At 44.8% G+C, this 17,798-nt stretch overlaps 2 protein-coding genes across 7 annotated transcripts in view; one reads left to right on the top strand and one right to left on the bottom strand.

The window, feature by feature from the left end:
• The window catches only part of LOC124015669 (meiosis inhibitor protein 1-like), a 34,145-nt gene extending 28,443 nt beyond the window's left edge, over positions 1-5,702 (bottom strand). For 2 of the 6 annotated variants that reach the window (XR_006835204.1, XR_006835205.1), the window contains exons 1-6: positions 5,414-5,702; positions 5,170-5,325; positions 4,835-4,958; positions 4,601-4,651; positions 4,142-4,215; positions 3,072-3,177 (exon numbers count right to left, since the gene is read on the bottom strand). Coding sequence is in view for 4 of the 6 variants with exons in the window: in XM_046331052.1 (XP_046187008.1) it covers positions 3,072-3,177; positions 4,142-4,215; positions 4,601-4,651; positions 4,835-4,958; positions 5,170-5,319 (505 nt within the window). In the remaining 2 variants the exon portion in view is untranslated. The remainder of the gene's footprint in view (positions 1-3,071; positions 3,178-4,141; positions 4,216-4,600; positions 4,652-4,834; positions 4,959-5,169; positions 5,326-5,413) is intronic. The other 4 variants (XM_046331054.1, XM_046331053.1, XM_046331052.1 and 1 more) reach the window with 3 other exon arrangements.
• Positions 5,703-6,805: 1,103 nt separating this feature from the next.
• On the top strand, positions 6,806-16,348 carry LOC124015113 (ankyrin repeat and fibronectin type-III domain-containing protein 1-like). Its single transcript, XM_046330059.1, is given in 19 exon segments — positions 6,806-8,293; positions 8,762-9,135; positions 9,352-9,607; positions 9,901-10,101; positions 10,244-10,357; positions 10,461-10,558; positions 10,736-10,826; positions 11,036-11,143; positions 11,376-11,475; positions 11,728-11,857; positions 11,970-12,089; positions 12,290-12,467; positions 12,470-12,510; positions 12,614-12,780; positions 13,027-13,192; positions 13,398-13,560; positions 14,454-14,620; positions 14,716-14,914; positions 15,117-16,348. Coding segments are annotated over 18 exon segments (3,207 nt in total). The 5' UTR covers positions 6,806-8,293; positions 8,762-8,973; the 3' UTR covers positions 15,863-16,348.
• Positions 16,349-17,798: the final 1,450 nt, after the last annotated feature.

Below are 17,798 nucleotides of genomic sequence, written 5' to 3'. Positions count from 1 at the left end.
GGCAGCCAACCTTGAGAGTTAGAGGCCCGTCAGTCTCCAGAGGCAGCCAGACTGAGAGTTAGAGACCCGTCAGACTCCAGAGGCAGCCAGACTGAGAGTTAGAGGCCCGTCAGACTCCAGAGGCAGCCAGATTGAGAGTTAGACACCTGTCAGACTCCAGAGACAGCCAGCCTGAGAGTTAGAGGCCCGTCAGACTCCAGAGGCAGCCAGCCAGGAGAGACTCCCGGCTCCAACCAGGTCTGGCTACACCACAATACAAACGGGAGGAGAGAAAGGAGGGAGAAAACACGTCTGCCTGTGCATTTCAACACTATGCAAAGTAATGTAAGGGAAAATAATGACATCAATTCGACAGATGATTGAAAACAAGCTATGGCTACTATTTGTGAGTTGAGTTCTCTGTACTGAATAGTTTCTCCTCCTCTACTGTACTCTCTCTCTCCCTCCCACAGTGCCTGTGTATAAGCTGGGAGGCGTGAGCTCGCTGACAGGCAGGCAGGCACCGTCAATAGTGGCAGTCCACATAGACTCATGACACCGCGCTGCTTAGACAAGATAGTAAAACACACAAAACTATTACGAAGAGGCTGCGGTTCCGGATTTTCTGGAAAAGTTTTGTGGCAAAACATAAAGAGATTTGTCGGAATTTTACATACACCGTAGCCAACTACATTTAACTCAGTTTTTCACAATTCTTGACATTTAATCCTACTAAAAATTCCATGTCTTAGGTCAGTTAGGATCACCACTTCATTTTAAGAATGTGAAATGTCAGAATAATAGTAGAGAGAATGATTTTTCAGCTTTTATTTCTTTCATCACATTTCCAGTGGGTCAGAAGTTTACATACACTCAATTAGTATTTGGTAGCATTGTTTAACTTGGGATCAAACGTTTTGGGTAGCCTTCCACAAGCTTCCCACAATTTTGGCCCATTCCTCCTGACAGAGCTGGTGTAACTGAGTCAGGTTTGTAGGCCTCCTTGCTCGCACACGCTTTTTCAGTTCTGCCCACAAATCTTCTATAGGATTGAGGTCAGGGCTTTGTGATGGCCACTCCAATACCTTGACTTTGTTGTCCTTAAGCCATTTTGCCACAACTTTGGAAGTATGCTTGGGGTCATTGTCCATTTGGAAGACCCATTTGCGACCAAGCTTTCACTTCCTCACTGATGTCTTGAGATGTTGCTTCAATATATCCACATCATTTTATTTCCTCATGATGCCATCTATTTTGTGAAGTGCACCAGTCCCTCCTGCAGCGGTTTTGGAGCAGTGGCTTCTTCCTTGCTGAGCGGCCTTTCAGGTTATGTCGATATAGGACTCGTTTTACTGTGGATATAGATACTTTTGTACCTGTTTCCTCCAGCATCATCACAAGGTCCTTTGCTGTTATTCTGGGATTGATTTTCACATTTCGCACCAAAGTACATTCATCTCTAGGAGACAGAACGCGTCTCCTTCCTGAGCAGTATGACGGCTGCGTGGTCCCATGGTGTTTATACTTGCATACTATTGTTGTACAGATGAACGTGGTACCTTCAGGCATTTGGAAATTGCTCCCTAGGATGAACCAGACTTGTGGAGGACTACCATTTTTTTTCTGAGGTCTTGGCTGATTTCTTTTGATTTTTCCATGATGTCAAGCAAAGAGGCACTGAGTTTGAATGTAGGCCTTGAAATACATCCACAGGTACACCTCCAACTGACTCAAATGATGTCAATTGGCCTATCAGAAGCTTCTAAAGCCATGACATCATTTTCTGGAATGTAAAAGCTGTTTAAAAGGCACCGTCAACTTAGTGTATGTAAACTTCTGACCCACTGGAATTGTGATACAGTGAATTATAAGTGAAATAATCTGTATGTAAACAAATGTTGGAAAAATGACTTGTGTCATGCACAAAGTAGATGTCCTAACCGACTTGCTAGATCTATAGTTTGTTAACAAGAAATTTGTGGAGTGGTAACAAGTTAATGACTCCAACCTAAGTGTTTGTAAACATCCAACTTCAACTGTATGTAGCTGCTGCCCACTCTGCTACCTACGTAGCTGTTTCTCAGTGCTCCGCTCACTGCCGCTCCCCCCTCCTTGATTGGCTGCTGCTCAGTGCTCTGATGCTGCTTCCCCCGCCCCCTTGATCTCCAATGAACGTTGTACACAGAAGATATGCTCGACATGTTACAACTATTGCATTCCATACCCCAGTAGGTTATTAAGCATAAGCGCAATTTCATGTAATTTTTTCAGGGTGGGAATTAGGCTACATACAGCTATTTACATGTTGCACAAAAACACATGTTCAACATGTTTGTACAAACTTGAGGTCTGTTGTCACAGTATTGCAAACATAAGCAACCGGGGCACTGGGTGATGAAAATGAACTCGCCCATTTTCAGACTCTGGTTACCGGTCGGGATACGAGCTCGGCTGCCTAGATCGTTCGGGTGCCCAGACGTGGAACAGCTGCAGGTAGCTTACTCATGCTGTAGGCTACTAACATTATCACAGAGAGACTAAATAGCAGTTAGAGGGCCTTGTATGTGGTTAAAATGCAGATTGTTTTTTGCCCCAATGCAAAACTCAAGTGGGGAGTTATACATGCAGCTATATAGGCAGCATATCAAATACAAGCAAGGCACAGACACACAGTCCAATTAATGTTTCATTTTCATCATTATTGCAAACATTGGCTATAGCAGGAGGCAGACAGCAGGAGGTAGACAGCAGGAGGCCGACAGGCAGTCAAAGTAGTAGTGCTGTTTTTCAGCAACTCTGGCTGGTGGCCAAACTATAAAACCAGTACATGCAAATTCACAATAACACACACAGCTCACCACCACACAGGCTAAAACCTCTTAATAATATGCCAGCACCACATGACCTAAGTTAAGATACAAATAACTAATGGACCAAGTACCTGGTCATTACACAGGTAATGGTGCTAACAGAAATATGTCAGAGAACGCATTGAGGGTGATCCAAGGTAAACACTCAATAGGTAGCACAAAGGAGATGAAGAGCATTTTAATGTGAGCTTGGTGAGAGATGGTGGAGGTACACAGTCTCACCATGGCTGGAGGCCAGGCTCTGTGGCAGGGAAGGAACAGCATCTACCAGCTTCCCCAAGAAGGTGAAGGTGGGCAGGAAACCCCTCACACTGGACTGGTCACACAGCTGGACGTGGGACAGAGAGGAGGCTCGACAATCATTTTCACGCACTTTTGTGTCTAAATTCATACCAACCAATTCAATCTATTCCTAGAATACAGTATGACTTCATTCCTGTCCGTCTGTCAATGACAGCTAGTCCACAACCCTTCCATTCCCTCCAGTAACAAAGGTGCACCAACTTCTTTATTCCACCGTTTGAATCGAATTAAGTTTCTTCCTGGTAGTGTGACAGGACTTGTCCACACCTCAGCCCGCTGTTATCATCCCCAGTCAACCCTACAGTCAGCCCTACCACCTGCTGTTTACACAAGAGTTTCTACTGTTTCCCAAGGTGACACAACAACACAGACTACAGAGCCAACATTTCAACTGTTTACCAAACAAGCTGGCTTCACCCAACTGATGTGTGTGTGTGTGTGTGTGTGTGTGTGTGTGTGTGTGTGTGTGTGTGTGTGTGTGTGTGTGTGTGTGTGTGTGTGTGTGTGTGTGTGTGTGTGTGTGTGTGTGTGTGTGTGTGTGTGTGTGTGTGTGTGTGTGTGTGTGTGTGTGTGTGTGCGTGCGTGCGTGCGTGCGTGCGTGCGTGCGCGTGTGTCTCTCTGGTACTAGACCCAGTCATATGCTGGTGTAAAGATCAAATCCAAATCAAATCAAATGTATTTATATAGCCCTTCTTACATCAGCTGATATCTCAAAGTGCTGTATAGAAACCCAGCCTAAGGCCCCAAACAGCAAGCAATGCAGGTGTAGAAGCACAGAGTGTTGGACCGAGAGAAACATGTTAATATTAACAGACAAAGCCAATAAAGTGATGACCAAAACGGTGGAAAATCCAAGTCTATCGACAAGCTTAGTGTACAAACGATGGGTAGGCATGAGATTCTATCTGCCATTTATTCCTGTCTCTTTGTTTCTGAGTGAATTTGGAACAGAGAGACAGTGATAGACCTGTATGTGTGATATTACTCACTTGTGTGTCTATCTCATCCAGGATGTAGCACACATACTGTTCACTCTGTAACTCCAAGAGCAGCTGAACCAGCACTGAACCAAGACACAGAGAGAGAAAGAGAGAGACTTATCATAGCATTATTCATGGAGCTCAATTGACACGGTTTTGAAAACTTGCAAATTGTGCATTTCACACTTTACTCTGGCACAGTGATTTTGTTAGTGCTCCAACACAGTGGTCCTGTGTGGTTCCATAACCAGCAACACTCTAATTAACAATTCTGCTGAGGCACTCAACAACCCATATCTCTCTTCAACCCAGACTAGGAGAGCCAATGAACCTGGTCATGCTATAGAATGTGGTGACATGAGGTACAAGTTGAGACAATAGTACAAAGATATTATGATTTAGTCAGTAAAGAGTGAGCATTCTCAAGCCGCCGTGTGTATAATCAGGCCATTTAAGCTTTCCTCTTACCCTGTATGGCCTGCTCCAGAGTGGCTGGGTCCTCTACTGTGTGAAGCATCCCTGTACGGAAAACAGTCAAATAATGGTAGAGAAAGCCTTGCTTTGTTTGATTGTGTGTGTGTGTGTGTGTGTGTGTGTGTGTGTGTGTGTGTGTGTGTGTGTGTGTGTGTGTGTGTGTGTGTGTGTGTGTGTGTGTGTGTGTGTGTGTGTGTGTGTGTGTGTGTGCGTGCGTATCTTTCTTACCCAGTAAAGAGGCTGTGAAATGCAGACAGACCCTGTGGTCCTGCAGTAGCAGCTCCTTCAGAGCCCCAGGACAGCTCTTCAGGATCCCACTGATCCCTGACAGCGCCACAGACTTTCTCACAGACTATTGAAGGGCAAGAGATGTCATTATAATGATAATACATGTTATTTGCGCCTTTCAAGATACCCTGGACACTCAGAGTAAAACAAATGACGGAACCACAGGGGTAGCAAAGTGCATATAAGGGTTGATGGCAGCTTATGTCATGTTAGCTGTTGTAGCAGAAATACCAATATGTGGTTAATAAAACATGTTGAATATTTAGATATCATACCGCAACGTTGTTGCTTTCCATCATCTCAATGACACAAGCGACGCAGATCAACAAGCTGCCCTGGTCCGGGTGACCCATGCGAACACGAACAGACCATTTCGGATCGTGCCTGAAGTGAATCTTTTCATAAATCACGTCCACGCTCGTCATTTCACCCTGAAAATCAATGCAGACCAGAATGGTTTGTTTTATTGTGTAACTGGTCATATTTCAATGTATCTAAAGTAAATGTATTGTAACCTACCTTCTTGCCTTTCCTCCCGCGGTTGCTAGCTAACTTTAGCTTAGCTAGCTGACTGTCACCGGAGATAATTTACTAGTTTTATTTAAACTGCCAGATAATGGTTCAAAATGAATAGGTTAACGTTGTCTTAAATAACTAACAGACGCTAAATAATGTTATTACAAACAAAGCGATCAAGTCTAACCAAGTAGCTAGAGAAGTCAGAGATGTAACCTTCTCTAAAGAAAATCATGTAGCTAACTAGCTACTGATGTTCGCGGCAAAACTGCCAATCGTGAATCATTTGACAGCAAGGCTCATTTCTGGCTCAACCAATGAAATCACTTCATTGATATTTGGACTGCCACAGAAAAAGGTATCTTTAGTTCAAGCCGAATTTGAACCTGCGACCAAAAACAAGTGCACTGCCTATGGCAGTATTGAAGCCAGGAATAAAATATGTTTTTGTCCAACACAAGCCCACTGCACTGCTGGTGGCCTGTTATAATGGCAGGCTCGGCCGCACGTAACTCCCTGGACCAGAGCGAGTTAGTGATCTGACTCCTGTCAAGGTGATGGAAGAGGGGGGTTGGATCTACAACAGAATCATAATCTCCCATTTGCTTTGATCTGAGTGCTCTGATCTGCACAGGCTAAGGTCTTTGAAGCTGTGGTCTGCATTTCTTCAGAGGTTCATATCACCATTCATCTTCATACATAGGGGCCATTGGCTGTTGCTCTGAATCATGTCACCGTGTGTGTCTCAGTCTGTGTGATGCTCAGCTTCCTGTCGAAATGACAGACAAGACTGACGTTGCTTAGAGACACCATAGGTCTCTGACCACCAGCCAAAAAAGACTGAGTGACTAATGTGGAGCCAAAAATAAGAGCCTTCAGAATGTAATACATGGATGGTTCTGTAGAACGGGTTCACAATAACATTTTATCATTGTATTAGCTACTTATTTCACATTTAGTAATAGGCTTACATTTGCCAATTAGGTTATTGATGCAAAGTAACTGACGAATCTATTAACATTAGCCTTTTGATATGGAGCCACTACTGTATCTACCTTTATCTATCTAGCTGTATAATCATGTTAATTCTGAATTGGTCCATGAATGTAATCCTCAGCAAATGTGAAGGAGAGAGATAAAGAGGGGGAGAGATGGGAGGGGCGTGAGGTACCAAATTGTATGGTGAGCGTCCCAGCAACAGGTTCGCTTGACCGTGAGAAGTGAACATTCATAAAAGGGGATTAACCGCACTGAGAGGGATGAGTGAATTCCGATTGATATCGTAACTTTATGACTCATTTATTGACGTTTAATTGACGCTTTCGTGGTGTTTGTGGTGTAATATGTGACAAGGGGGAGGCAGGAGCTTACATCTACGGAAGGTATTGTCTTGTATACGTTTAATCTAACATATTTACCTGCCTAATAATTCATAATACAACACACAACCAGGTTGTTACAGAAGCCATAGGATTCGAGTGGATTATTGCAATAGTGTATATAAAAAAAAGATTTTTAAACTCATTTGCAATTTTCCACTGTTTTTAAATTCGTTTGTATGCGATGGGCATGCTGAATATGATGTTGTGCATTCTATTCTAATTGGGTCATTTTCTAAACTTTCATTGACTCAAACAACTGTGTATTTATTACATAGGCATAACTGTTGCATTTGCGCTTTGGCTGCTGTCAGATGCTTGTGTAATGTTTCAGGGATGTTTTATTCATTATCTGTGTGTATACAAAATCTTCCAACGTTTCCTTATTTGGTTCACGCAATTATATCGTTTCTTTCGAGTAACAGCATCACTTCCTGGTGCCAGGAATGAGTCAAAGAATATTTCTGTATAGACTTACTGTGAAACATTGCTTTGTCTGTTATCAAGCAATTGCTTAGGCCTACAAAAAAAGTCACAACAGAATGGTGGAATACATTTATAATAATGACACTCTGCATATAGCATTATGTTAATGCTACTTCATAGAAGCTTCAATATCAACTCTAATTACTGAATGTCAATTGTTGTTTACATGAAGTCTTTTTGTCCAGTGATTGGTATCTGTTGGCACCTCCACGCAGCATAAACACTAATCTCTTCACTGAACCGGTTTCACAGATACAGATCAGCACTTTCCATAAGAGATGAAATGCACAATGAACAAACAATAGAACTGAATCTACCAATAACAGTGAGAAGGTCTCACCCTTATCTTTTCCCTATGCATGAGAAGACAATGCAGGTGGTAAGAGGAGTGAGGGATTGTTATGTCACATGTGGGCAAATAAAAGGTACAGAATGCCAGCTAGGGACACCAGGTGCCTTCGTGGCCACAGCAAAGTGCCACAGTACCAGTACAAGATCAGAGAGAATTCACTTTCTCTAGGAGACACAACGTAGTTAGTCAGAACATGACCAGTCAGACATGAAGATTGAATGTGACTTTCATTTCCATTGGAATGAGGGAGGAGGGGAAATGGGTGAGGGAAAAGAAGCTTTGACAGAAAGATGGAGTAAGGGCATCTCTTGCCAGGGAATGCATTTTGTGTCTGAAAAACACTATGATGTAGATGGAAGTAAGTGGAAAGCTGAGGAGTTGAAAAAGGGCAGAAGAGAGAGAGAGAGAGAGAGAGAGAGAGAGAGAGAGAGAGAGAGAGAGAGAGAGAGAGAGAGAGAGAGAGAGAGAGAGAGGATGGAAGAGATTGTAGTGACTGAGGAGAGAAAATAAAAGTGAAAGAGAGCATTTTGGTCAAAGCAACAAAAAAGTGTCAGGGGGCTTTTGGGAGGAAAGTGAAACAAAGACTGAACGGTGCAGGATACAATGCTGCTGGTTTCTCCTGTCTGAAAAGAGGTGAAGAAGAATAGACAATTATCCATCACTAATGTAAGACACGATAAAGGCAAATGTGAGGGCAGAGAAATGGTTCTGTATGTATGACATGTTTGATCTCAGGAGCACTCCGTGTAAAAGCGTTTACCGTGCACTCTGTAGACTTCCTTTCCTCAGTTCATTAGATTGATGGTGGGATTGCTTTGTGCAGAGACTCCATTGAGTAGGAAGAAAAGCCATAAGGCATTAGACTAGAGAGTGGGAACAAAGGGGAGAAGAGTGAGATATTCTAACTTCCGTGAGACATTTTCATTCTGCTCTGCTCAGGCATTGTAACTTTGATCCACTTATCCACCAACACGCAGTGCTGCTCAACTCAACCCAGGTTCCCCTAAGTAGTGATACATTTCTGCAACCGTTTTAACGGCTGGTAAGATGACAGTAAGACTGACTTTGTTCTGTTTTTTGTTTTTCTATCTATTTTTCCCTCCATCTTATTCCTACTGTATCACTCCATTCTAGTCCTCTAAAGACCTCTTCCTGTTTCACACCCCCTTCATCCTCCCTTCTTCCCCCTCTCCCTCCCCCGTATACCGTTCCTCTCTTCACGCTGTCTCTCTGTGACCTCTCCATCATCCATCCACCTTCTTCTCTTTTGTTCCAACCTCGTCCCCTGTAACTCCCGTATCCTGCTGTGCACACTCTCTACCAATTGTGTGTGTGCCATCTATTGTATGTCTGTGTCGGTGAGAAACCCGCCACAGCGGCGGCGCTCTCTGGGTCCCGTTTCACCTAAACGCATCTACAGAAACCTGTCGGTCAGGCTGAGGGGCGGAGAGTCCTCTTTTTCTGGAGAGACAGACATGCCGAAACATCCATGCAAGGCCCCTCACACAGTAAGACATCCTGAGAGAAAGTGCATTTTGGATCCATTTTGGGTGTTTTATCTTCGAGAATTGTCTTATATTGTTGTTCCATACTATCATCTCAAGTAACATTTCCTTCCTGCATTTCTCTGCCCTGCCCATGACGATGTACCCTCTTACCCTGTATCCCTCCATGTGCCTGTTTCTCATTTCTCACTCAATCCCCCTCTCCTTCCCCTGTGTTAGTATCAGAACCTGTGGGAGGCGGTGGAGAAGGAGGACACCCTGGCGGTGCAGAGCCTGCTATGCAGGGACAGAGTGTGTGGCGGAGGAGGAGGACGGGATAAAGAGAAGAAAGAGAAGGACTGGGAAAGAGAGAGGGAGAAAGGTGTAAACAGAGTGAGTGAGCAGGGCCTGGTACCTCTGGACGTGGCTGCTCTAACCCAGAACTCCCCTCTGCTGCACGTGTTGACCAAGGCAGGAGCCAGACACAACCCCGTCTGTGAGTCTTACACAGTGACGTAGATTGAATCAGTGCAATCAAGAGATGGTCAAGAAACAGTTGTACACATTTCACACAAACAATGGTTCATCCAGTACATTAAGACATTATTATTTTGGGGTAGTGACTACTAGTGAGTGATGTTTAAATGTAATGTTTACAGATATAATTCCTGTCACCCTTTCCCTCTATCTTGTTCCCACACTGTGTAAACAATGCAAAACCTTTCTATTATCTCTCTCTCCCACTCTCTATCCTCTCTCTCTCTCCCTACATCCCTCCCTTTCTCTCAGTGTGTCTTCCAGCGGAGTGGTTGTGCAAGCTAGATGCCCTGGTGATGTTGGCTGACAGGCAGGTGGAGGACAGGAGGGAGGAGCTACTGGGTGGAGCAGGGGCGGGGCCACATGTGCAGGCCAACATACAGAGGCAGCTCCACCTCTGGACTCTGCGGCAGCAGCTGTACTGCAGGATGAGGGAGAGCTTCCACCACACAGGTCAGAGGCTAGGGGTCAGGGGTGATGATGGACAAGTATGATGCACGCAAGCCAGTCTCATTGATTCGTTTATGTTATGTACTTTTGGCTCCAAGTCTGTGTTTACTGTCTGCATGTCTCTCCATCTCTCTGTGTCCTCTAGACCTCCCTGGCCCTCCAAGCAGTGTGTCACTGTTTGTGACCAGTGCCTCTTCCCTGTTTGTGTCCATTCGAGAGCCAAACGGTATCGCCACTGGATTGATCACCCGCTACAGAGGTGAGGTTCAACTCTAACATGGGCTCTAATCACTATTGCAATTACCACTCAGTCCTCAATATCATAGATACATCCGTGTCTCTCTTCCTGTCACCTCCTACAGTGGAATGGAGCACCTCGACCAACTTCAAGAGTATACTTGGCTCAGCCCAAGTGATCGACACTAAGACCCCCGTCCACAGCATCACAGGACTCAAGACAGTAAGACACACACGACCCTGGTCACATCTCCTGAATCAGGACACCTTGAGGCTAGGAGGCACTTAACCTCAACTCTCTCAGTTACCTGCATAAATGAACAACTACAATGTAAAGTTATTTGCCCTGGTCTGCCTGTTCGTAAGTTGAAGTCATGATGATAATGTATTGGTCTCTTAGGGAATGCACTACTTTGTGAGGGTGACCGCCTACAATGTGAAGGGATGGGGCCCGGCTCAGAGCTCCAGCCCAGTGAGTGCTGCCCCCTCCAGTGAGTAAATGGAACTGCAGACAGCCAGACAAAAGAGCTTTCTGATATTCTCTATTATCATCAATGCTCTGCGCAGAAGTTGACCCTAATCACAGATCAAGAATCAGCTCCCCAAATACCAATCTCAGCCATTTGAAGAAAACAGCTGACCTTGGATCATATGACTCTGAGTATCAGTGAACGCTGGTGGGCTGTATCTCCCTCTGCAGGCTGGAGGGAGTGTATGGGAGTGAAAACTCCAAGCAGGAACAAGGAGGCTCTAGTCAGGAGACTGTTGGAGCAGACCAGAGAGCCACACTACAAGGGATACTGTATAGGTAGTGTACTTCTTGAACCATAAAATAGATACAGCATCTCAGTTCCGCCTCTCATACAAGGAGAATTATTTAAAAATTCATTAATTAATTTTTTATATATAGATATTTTTTTATACACACCTGTATGATACACGAGAAAGTAAACAGTATCAGTCACTCAAAATAATACTCTGGCTCTTTCACATGGTCCTCCATGTCTGAATGTCTCATTCCTTTGTCCTGTGGCCCATAGAGAGCTCCAAGCCCCAGAGCCCCAGTAAGCGCCTGTCTATGTCTCGCAGCCTGAAGCTGCTCTTCCAGTCTGCCACCAAGTTTGTCCGTCTCCTACAGAGGTGAGATAGCAGTGCTCCTCACCCAACAACTCTGTATCTCTGCCACTAACCTCTCCCATGGTTACATTTAGAGAAAGGTCCCACTCTGTCTCTGTTCCCTCAGTACATCCCCTACTCTTCAAACAAGTGTCCCTTTCTGCCCTCTCTTTATTGCACCTACCTCTCTATTCAGTTTTCTTCTTCTGTCTTCCCTTGTTAGGATGAAACTAATCTTATTCTCTCCTCTGTTCTTCCTCGTTGTCTCATTGTTAGGGGTGTATACCTGGCAACTGTGTTCTACAGAAAGGAAAACATCCTGGTCACAGCAGATGACCAGCTCCCATTGGTGGAGATCCAGTGCTGCTCCACCTCCATCTCTCAGGACTTCCTTTGGTTTGCCAAGGTTAGCTGTCAATCTTATTGAATACATTGGTAGGTATACCTGTATGAAATATATGTTCCAAAGTTACATTGTCTATTTTCTATCTTTCTATCCCTCTCTCTCTTTCTTACAGTTGTCCTGTGCGTGGCAACAGGTGCCCTGGCTCCAGCAGGCCCTCTCCTCCGCTCTCTCCTCCTCTTCATCACTACTTCAGAACAGGCACAATATCCTGCAGGCTGTAGCACAACTACAGGTGAAAAAAAGGATAATGTACACTGATAGGTCACTGTACATGGCCTTCTCATCAATCAAGCACCTAGCAAAGATGAAGAGACAACATTTTCTGTGATCTTTCTCTTTCACTGCCTGTTTCTCGTTTGCTTTCCTTTTCACTATTTCTATTAAAATATTTCATACTTTTCTCCCTCTCTCCTTCCCTGCCTCTCTCTGCAGTCCTCTCTGGGGACAGTAGACTTGGGGCAGGTGTACTATGAGCCTCTGAAGGACAGGCAGGGTAATGTCCTGCTGGTGACAGTGAAGGATTGTGCGGCCCACACAAAACCCCCAGACCTCCCTCTCCACTGGGTCCCCCTGGCCTGGCTGGAGAAGAACCGGAGCAGGACCCTCTACTCCCAGAGCCTACTGCCATGGACACCCTCACAGAGCAGCTCAAGGTGAACTTTCCTGGCTGGAACACTGTGCGCTCATGTTTATACACAGTTGTAAGTCTTCTTATTGTGCTAATACAACAATGCCTTTCTCTGTGTCCCTCACCAGGAGAAGCTGTCCTTCCACAGACACAGTGTCCAGTGGGCCAAGCCGGGCCTGTACGTGGGCATCTTGAAGCTGTGCAGCACAGTGGAGCAGATCAGGGTTCTAGTGCCCCAGAGGCTGCCCAACCTGCTATGCCACGCCAGAATGCGCCACAACCCCCATGTGTCCCGGTAACACCGATAACATACTACGACTGAGCTTACCACTGAGTTCAGTATGCACTGCCACGTACAGACGGACTTTTAAACTGTTCTGACCTGGTATAGCCAATGATGAAATGGAATACGGTATAATACTTAGAATTAAGTGTGTCCTCAATGTTTTTCTAGTGTTTTTAAGGATTACTGACTGGTCAAATGAGATCATTGCTAATGATAGTTCCTTGTGATGTGTCTTGGGCTGCATTTTTGTTTTAGCGATGAATGGGCGTGGTTACAAAGCCACAACATGTTAACAGCCAATGAGGACACAGAGGGTGAGGATGAGACCTCGATGGACATCTCTGGGCTGGGGGAGTTTGTGAGGTCACTCAGGGCCGCTGTCACTCTCCTGTTGACAAAGCTCAACATCCCCCTCTACAGGGTAACCATGGTTTCACTTACTCTCCAACTCACATGCTTTTAGATCTCATTTGAATGTTATACTGTATCATGTGATACACCTCTCTTACCTCCTCTTGTCTTCTCTCTCTATTCTTTTATTTTTGCTTTTTCTCTCTCGATGTTCACAACCTCTTGTCCTCATCCTCTGATCATCACTTCTTTCTCCCTGCTCTCCTCTCCTACAGGCGTATCAGTACGGTGTTTACACTCGGGAGCTGCTGCAGTTTGGGGATAAGATGTCCATGCTGCTCCTGCTGCCCCCTAGTGAAGACTTCAGTTCTAGCTACTGGCCCCTAGTGGGCACCAAGGAGACAGGCCTTACAATGCCACTGCAGATCTTTGAGCTGGGTATGTATTGGTGCCAGAGTTGGGTTTAAGTTTCGAGTATTTAGTGTCACACGCACAAGTACAGTAAAATGTCTTTCTTGTTTGCTCTTTCCCAACAATGCAGTAATCAATATCAGTATTAGTATTAAAAAAGTAATAAAAAGTAAAGTAGAACAAAAACACAGAAATAGAAATAAAAAGAATATGAGAAAGTAAGTAAGCTATATACAGGATCAGTTCCAGGGTCAGTGCCAATACCATATTTACAATGTGCAGGGATACCTGAGTGGGAGGGTTAGATATGTATAGGGGTAAGGTGACTAGGCATCGGGATATATGATAAACAGAGTAGCTGCAGTGTATTTGATGATTGTATGTGAGTGTGTGCGCGTGTGTAGAGTTAGTATGAATGTATGTGCATGATATGTGTGTGTGTGAGCAAATTAAGTGTGTGCATGTGTGCTTGCCGTGCGGAAGTAGAGAGAACAGTCATTGGGGTGGCTGGAGTCTTTAACATTTTTCTGGGCCTTCCTTTCACACCGCCTGATTTAGAGGTCCTGGGTGGCAGGGAGCTCAACCCCAGTGATGTTCTGGGCTGTCCACACCACCCTTTGTAGTGCCATGTGGTCGACGTCGGTGCAGCTGCCATACCAAGCAGTGATGCAGCCAGTCAAGATGCTCTCAATAGTACAGCTGTAGAACATTTTGATGATTTCAACCTCCTCGTGCTCGCCCCCCATTTCCTGTAGTCCACGATTAGCTCCTTGGTTTTATTGACGTTGAGGGAAAGGTTCATGGACAACCTAGAGAATATAAGATGTCATGCCATTTATGTTTTGGCTCAGAGTAAATGGTCAGTGGTGGTGAGCTTAGAATTTTCTCTTTATTTTATGTCTAATCCTCCCGTCTCACAGTGCACTTCTGGACGTACGAGCAAGACTTCCTGTCTCAGTACTGTCAGGTCTGGGTTCGGTTGGAGCTGGACGCCCATCTGTCCCAGCAGGCTTTGCGAGAAGCTCTGGACACGAAGGAGGTGCAGGAGGCCAGAGACCGCCTTGGTCACATCACTCAGCTCTCACAGGTAGACTACCCATAGAGAGTAATGAAATAGATATCAAAGGAGGACAGTGTGTGTGTATGAGCCCCCTTGCCTCTCTGTCCCTTTGCCCTGTTTAGGGTCTTGAGGTGGTGTGGCGTGAGGCCCGGTGGATCATGGATGTCCTGCAGTGTGTCCGCTCTAAACAGTGGGTGGGGGCGGTGCCTCTGGGCCTGGTCATGGGAGGAGACCCACCTGCCTGCCCAGATGATGAGGAGGATGACAGGCCTACCACCAGAGTCTGGCCCCAGCGCATACTCTCTCAAAATAAAATATCAGGTAACTTGTTAATGTAGTAGATGTAGTTACTTCATTATTCACTGTCTTTGATTGGAGCATTAGAGAGCAGGCAGGGGTGAGAAGAAAATTGTTTTATATTGTGATGCACTTAATTCCTTAGTTTGATATTCAGTCACTTCCTTTGTCTGTTTGATGTAACTAACTCTCCTTTCTGTTGGCCCTCTCCTCTCACTGCCTCTAGAGAGCATTACCTGTACTGTTACAGATGTTGGTGTCAGCAGTGGGATCTCTGAGCCAATATGTATCCCGGGGGTCCATGAAAAGGCTGTGGGTTTAATTGAGGGGGCTAGCAAAGGGGGGTACCCCGTGGACCTCAGTGCCCAACAGCCTGTTGTGGCGTTCAACAGCCTGGACCAGTCAGGAGTTGGGTTCGACAGTGTGGCCCAATCAGAAGTGGTATATCATAACATTATGGCCCAATCAGAAGTGGCAGATCATGACATTGTGAACCTGCCAGCTGCCTACAGTGGAGAACTGGAGTATCCTCACAGTTTTGTCAGTGATGTGATCCCGCCTCTACCAGAAGTGGACATCATCTTCCCCACACTGAGTCTGATAGATGAAGAGAGGGAGGAGGACCCTGTACCTGGGAGGATGGATATGTTTGACAGTTTAAGTCTTGGAGTCGGTGAAAGCGAGGCTTTCTGTGGACTAAACTCTGACTTGAAGAGTGGACCTAAGGGTTGCTCTCTCTCTGATGTGCATCATGATACGAACTCACTGACAGCAGGCCTTAGTTTAGGAGACAGAACCTGTGCAGATACACTGTTCTCAGGTCATTTAGATGGGCTGGCCACATCTGCCTCTCTTCCCATTGTGAGGACCACACCTGCCCAGAGCTGGGATTTACCTACAGAGGACACGATGATACATGCTGGCAACAGGGGGGGCAGCATGCCAGCCAGGAGCCAGGTTGAGTGGGAGTGAACGTTATTAGAACTGAACGTTACACCGAAATACATTGTACTTACTCATCGTGCCTCTCGAAGAATTTGACAACCAATTCTCAACAAATTCTTAATATGCTTTTAGTGCCTTTAACTAACAAACGGTGGGATATTCATGGTTGTTTCCTCATCACATTATCACATTATCACATTATCTTATCAACTCTCTGTAGTTGTTCCAGTGGTGATATAAAGGGCCTGTCTCCAAGAGGCCCGATAGACATGTTCTGTGCTTCTGTACGAGAGATGTCTCCCTGTTGCAACTTGTATTCAACTGAATTGATGTATGATTGTCTATATCCACAACTGCTATTCTCTTTTGTTCAATGTAAAATACTCTTTACCGTATTGTACTCCATTAACCTGTTGCACTTGTGTCCTTTGAACACACAACTAGCTAGTCTACAGTAAAATCAGTTGAATGGTTTATCTTTATGAAATGACCAAATACAAATATTTTCAGCTGTATTTGTGTTGTTCCACATTTTATTTCTAAGAAAAAAGTTTGTTGTATTTCTTTTTTTTACATGATCCTTTTCAGAAACGGGTGTGTATTTGAGAAGGTTACACAGGCCAACTGGGTATTAAGGTGAAATGCCAATAGTACAGGTCCAATGCAGTTGTTTTTAACTTCTGGGTAACAATTAAGTACCTTACTTTGATTTTTTTTTTCAATTAAAATAGTCCAAATATAATCCCCAACCGCAGGACTATAGACTGAGTGTATAAAACATTAAGAACACCTGCTCTTTCCATGACATGCTGACCAGCTGAATCCAGGTGAGAGCTATGATCCATTATTGAGGTCACTTGTTAAATCCACTTCAATCAGTGTAGATGAAGGGGAGGAGACAGGTTACAAAAGGATGTTTAAGCCTTGAGACAATTGAGACATGAATTGTGTATTTGTGCCATTCAGAGGGGAATGGGAAATTCAAAAAATGTAAGGGCCTTTGAACTGGGTAGGGTAATAGGTGCCAGGCCACCAGTTTGTGTCAAGAACTGCAACCCTGCTGGTTTTTGACGCTCAGCAGTTTCCCTTGTGTATCAAGAATGGTCCACCACCCAAAGGACATCCAGCCAACTGAAACACAACTGTGGGAAGCATTGGAGTCAACATGGGCCAGCATCCCGGGAGAACGCTTTCAACCCCTTGTAGAGTCCATGCCCCGATGAATTGAGGCGGTTCTGGGGTAGGCCAACAGTTCCCTTGAAGTGCCATAGGCCTATTTGAAGTCCCCATCTTGTGACTGTCGAATTTGTATTGCGCCTCACAATCATCACACATAACATAGCCGGCACTGCTATCGTCCTCTTTTACCACTTCACAAAATCTTTACAAACGGTTACTTTTCTGGCCCTCTCCATTTCACAGCTTTTCTTTTATTGAATTAAACTCTGACATTGTCCCTTTTGCCTCCATGGATCGACTTTTAAAATGTGCTGCCTGTTCCCAAAAGCATTTGGCGATTGGCGTGTAGGATATTGTGCGCGTGTACTGTTAGGCCCTAAACATTCAATGTAGCCTACAGATATAAATTGCAATATAATTATACATTTATAGATTTTTTTAAGGTACTGTTTTCTCTTTATTCAAATCGACTAAATCTGCCCGCCCTACATATATAACCTCGGGGACCGCGGGTTATAAGTCAACCACAGGAGGGTGGTGGAACCTTAATCGGGGAGGAGGTAATGGCTGGAGAGGAATAGTTGAAAGGGTATCAAACACATGGTTTATATGTATTTGATGCGATTCCATTTGTTCCGTTATTATGAGCCATCTTCCCATCAACAGCCCCCACTGGAGTCAACCCGCGAAGAACTAGTACGCTCATTTTCAGTTTGGCAGAGTGCAATTATTTATGACATGTTTATAACCTTAACATCAAAACAAAAACAGCCATGTCACTGAT

Source organism: Oncorhynchus gorbuscha, linkage group LG26, assembly GCF_021184085.1.
Source record: "Oncorhynchus gorbuscha isolate QuinsamMale2020 ecotype Even-year linkage group LG26, OgorEven_v1.0, whole genome shotgun sequence".
NCBI lineage: Eukaryota > Metazoa > Chordata > Actinopteri > Salmoniformes > Salmonidae > Oncorhynchus > Oncorhynchus gorbuscha.
This window is presented reverse-complemented; position numbering and strand designations above follow the sequence as displayed.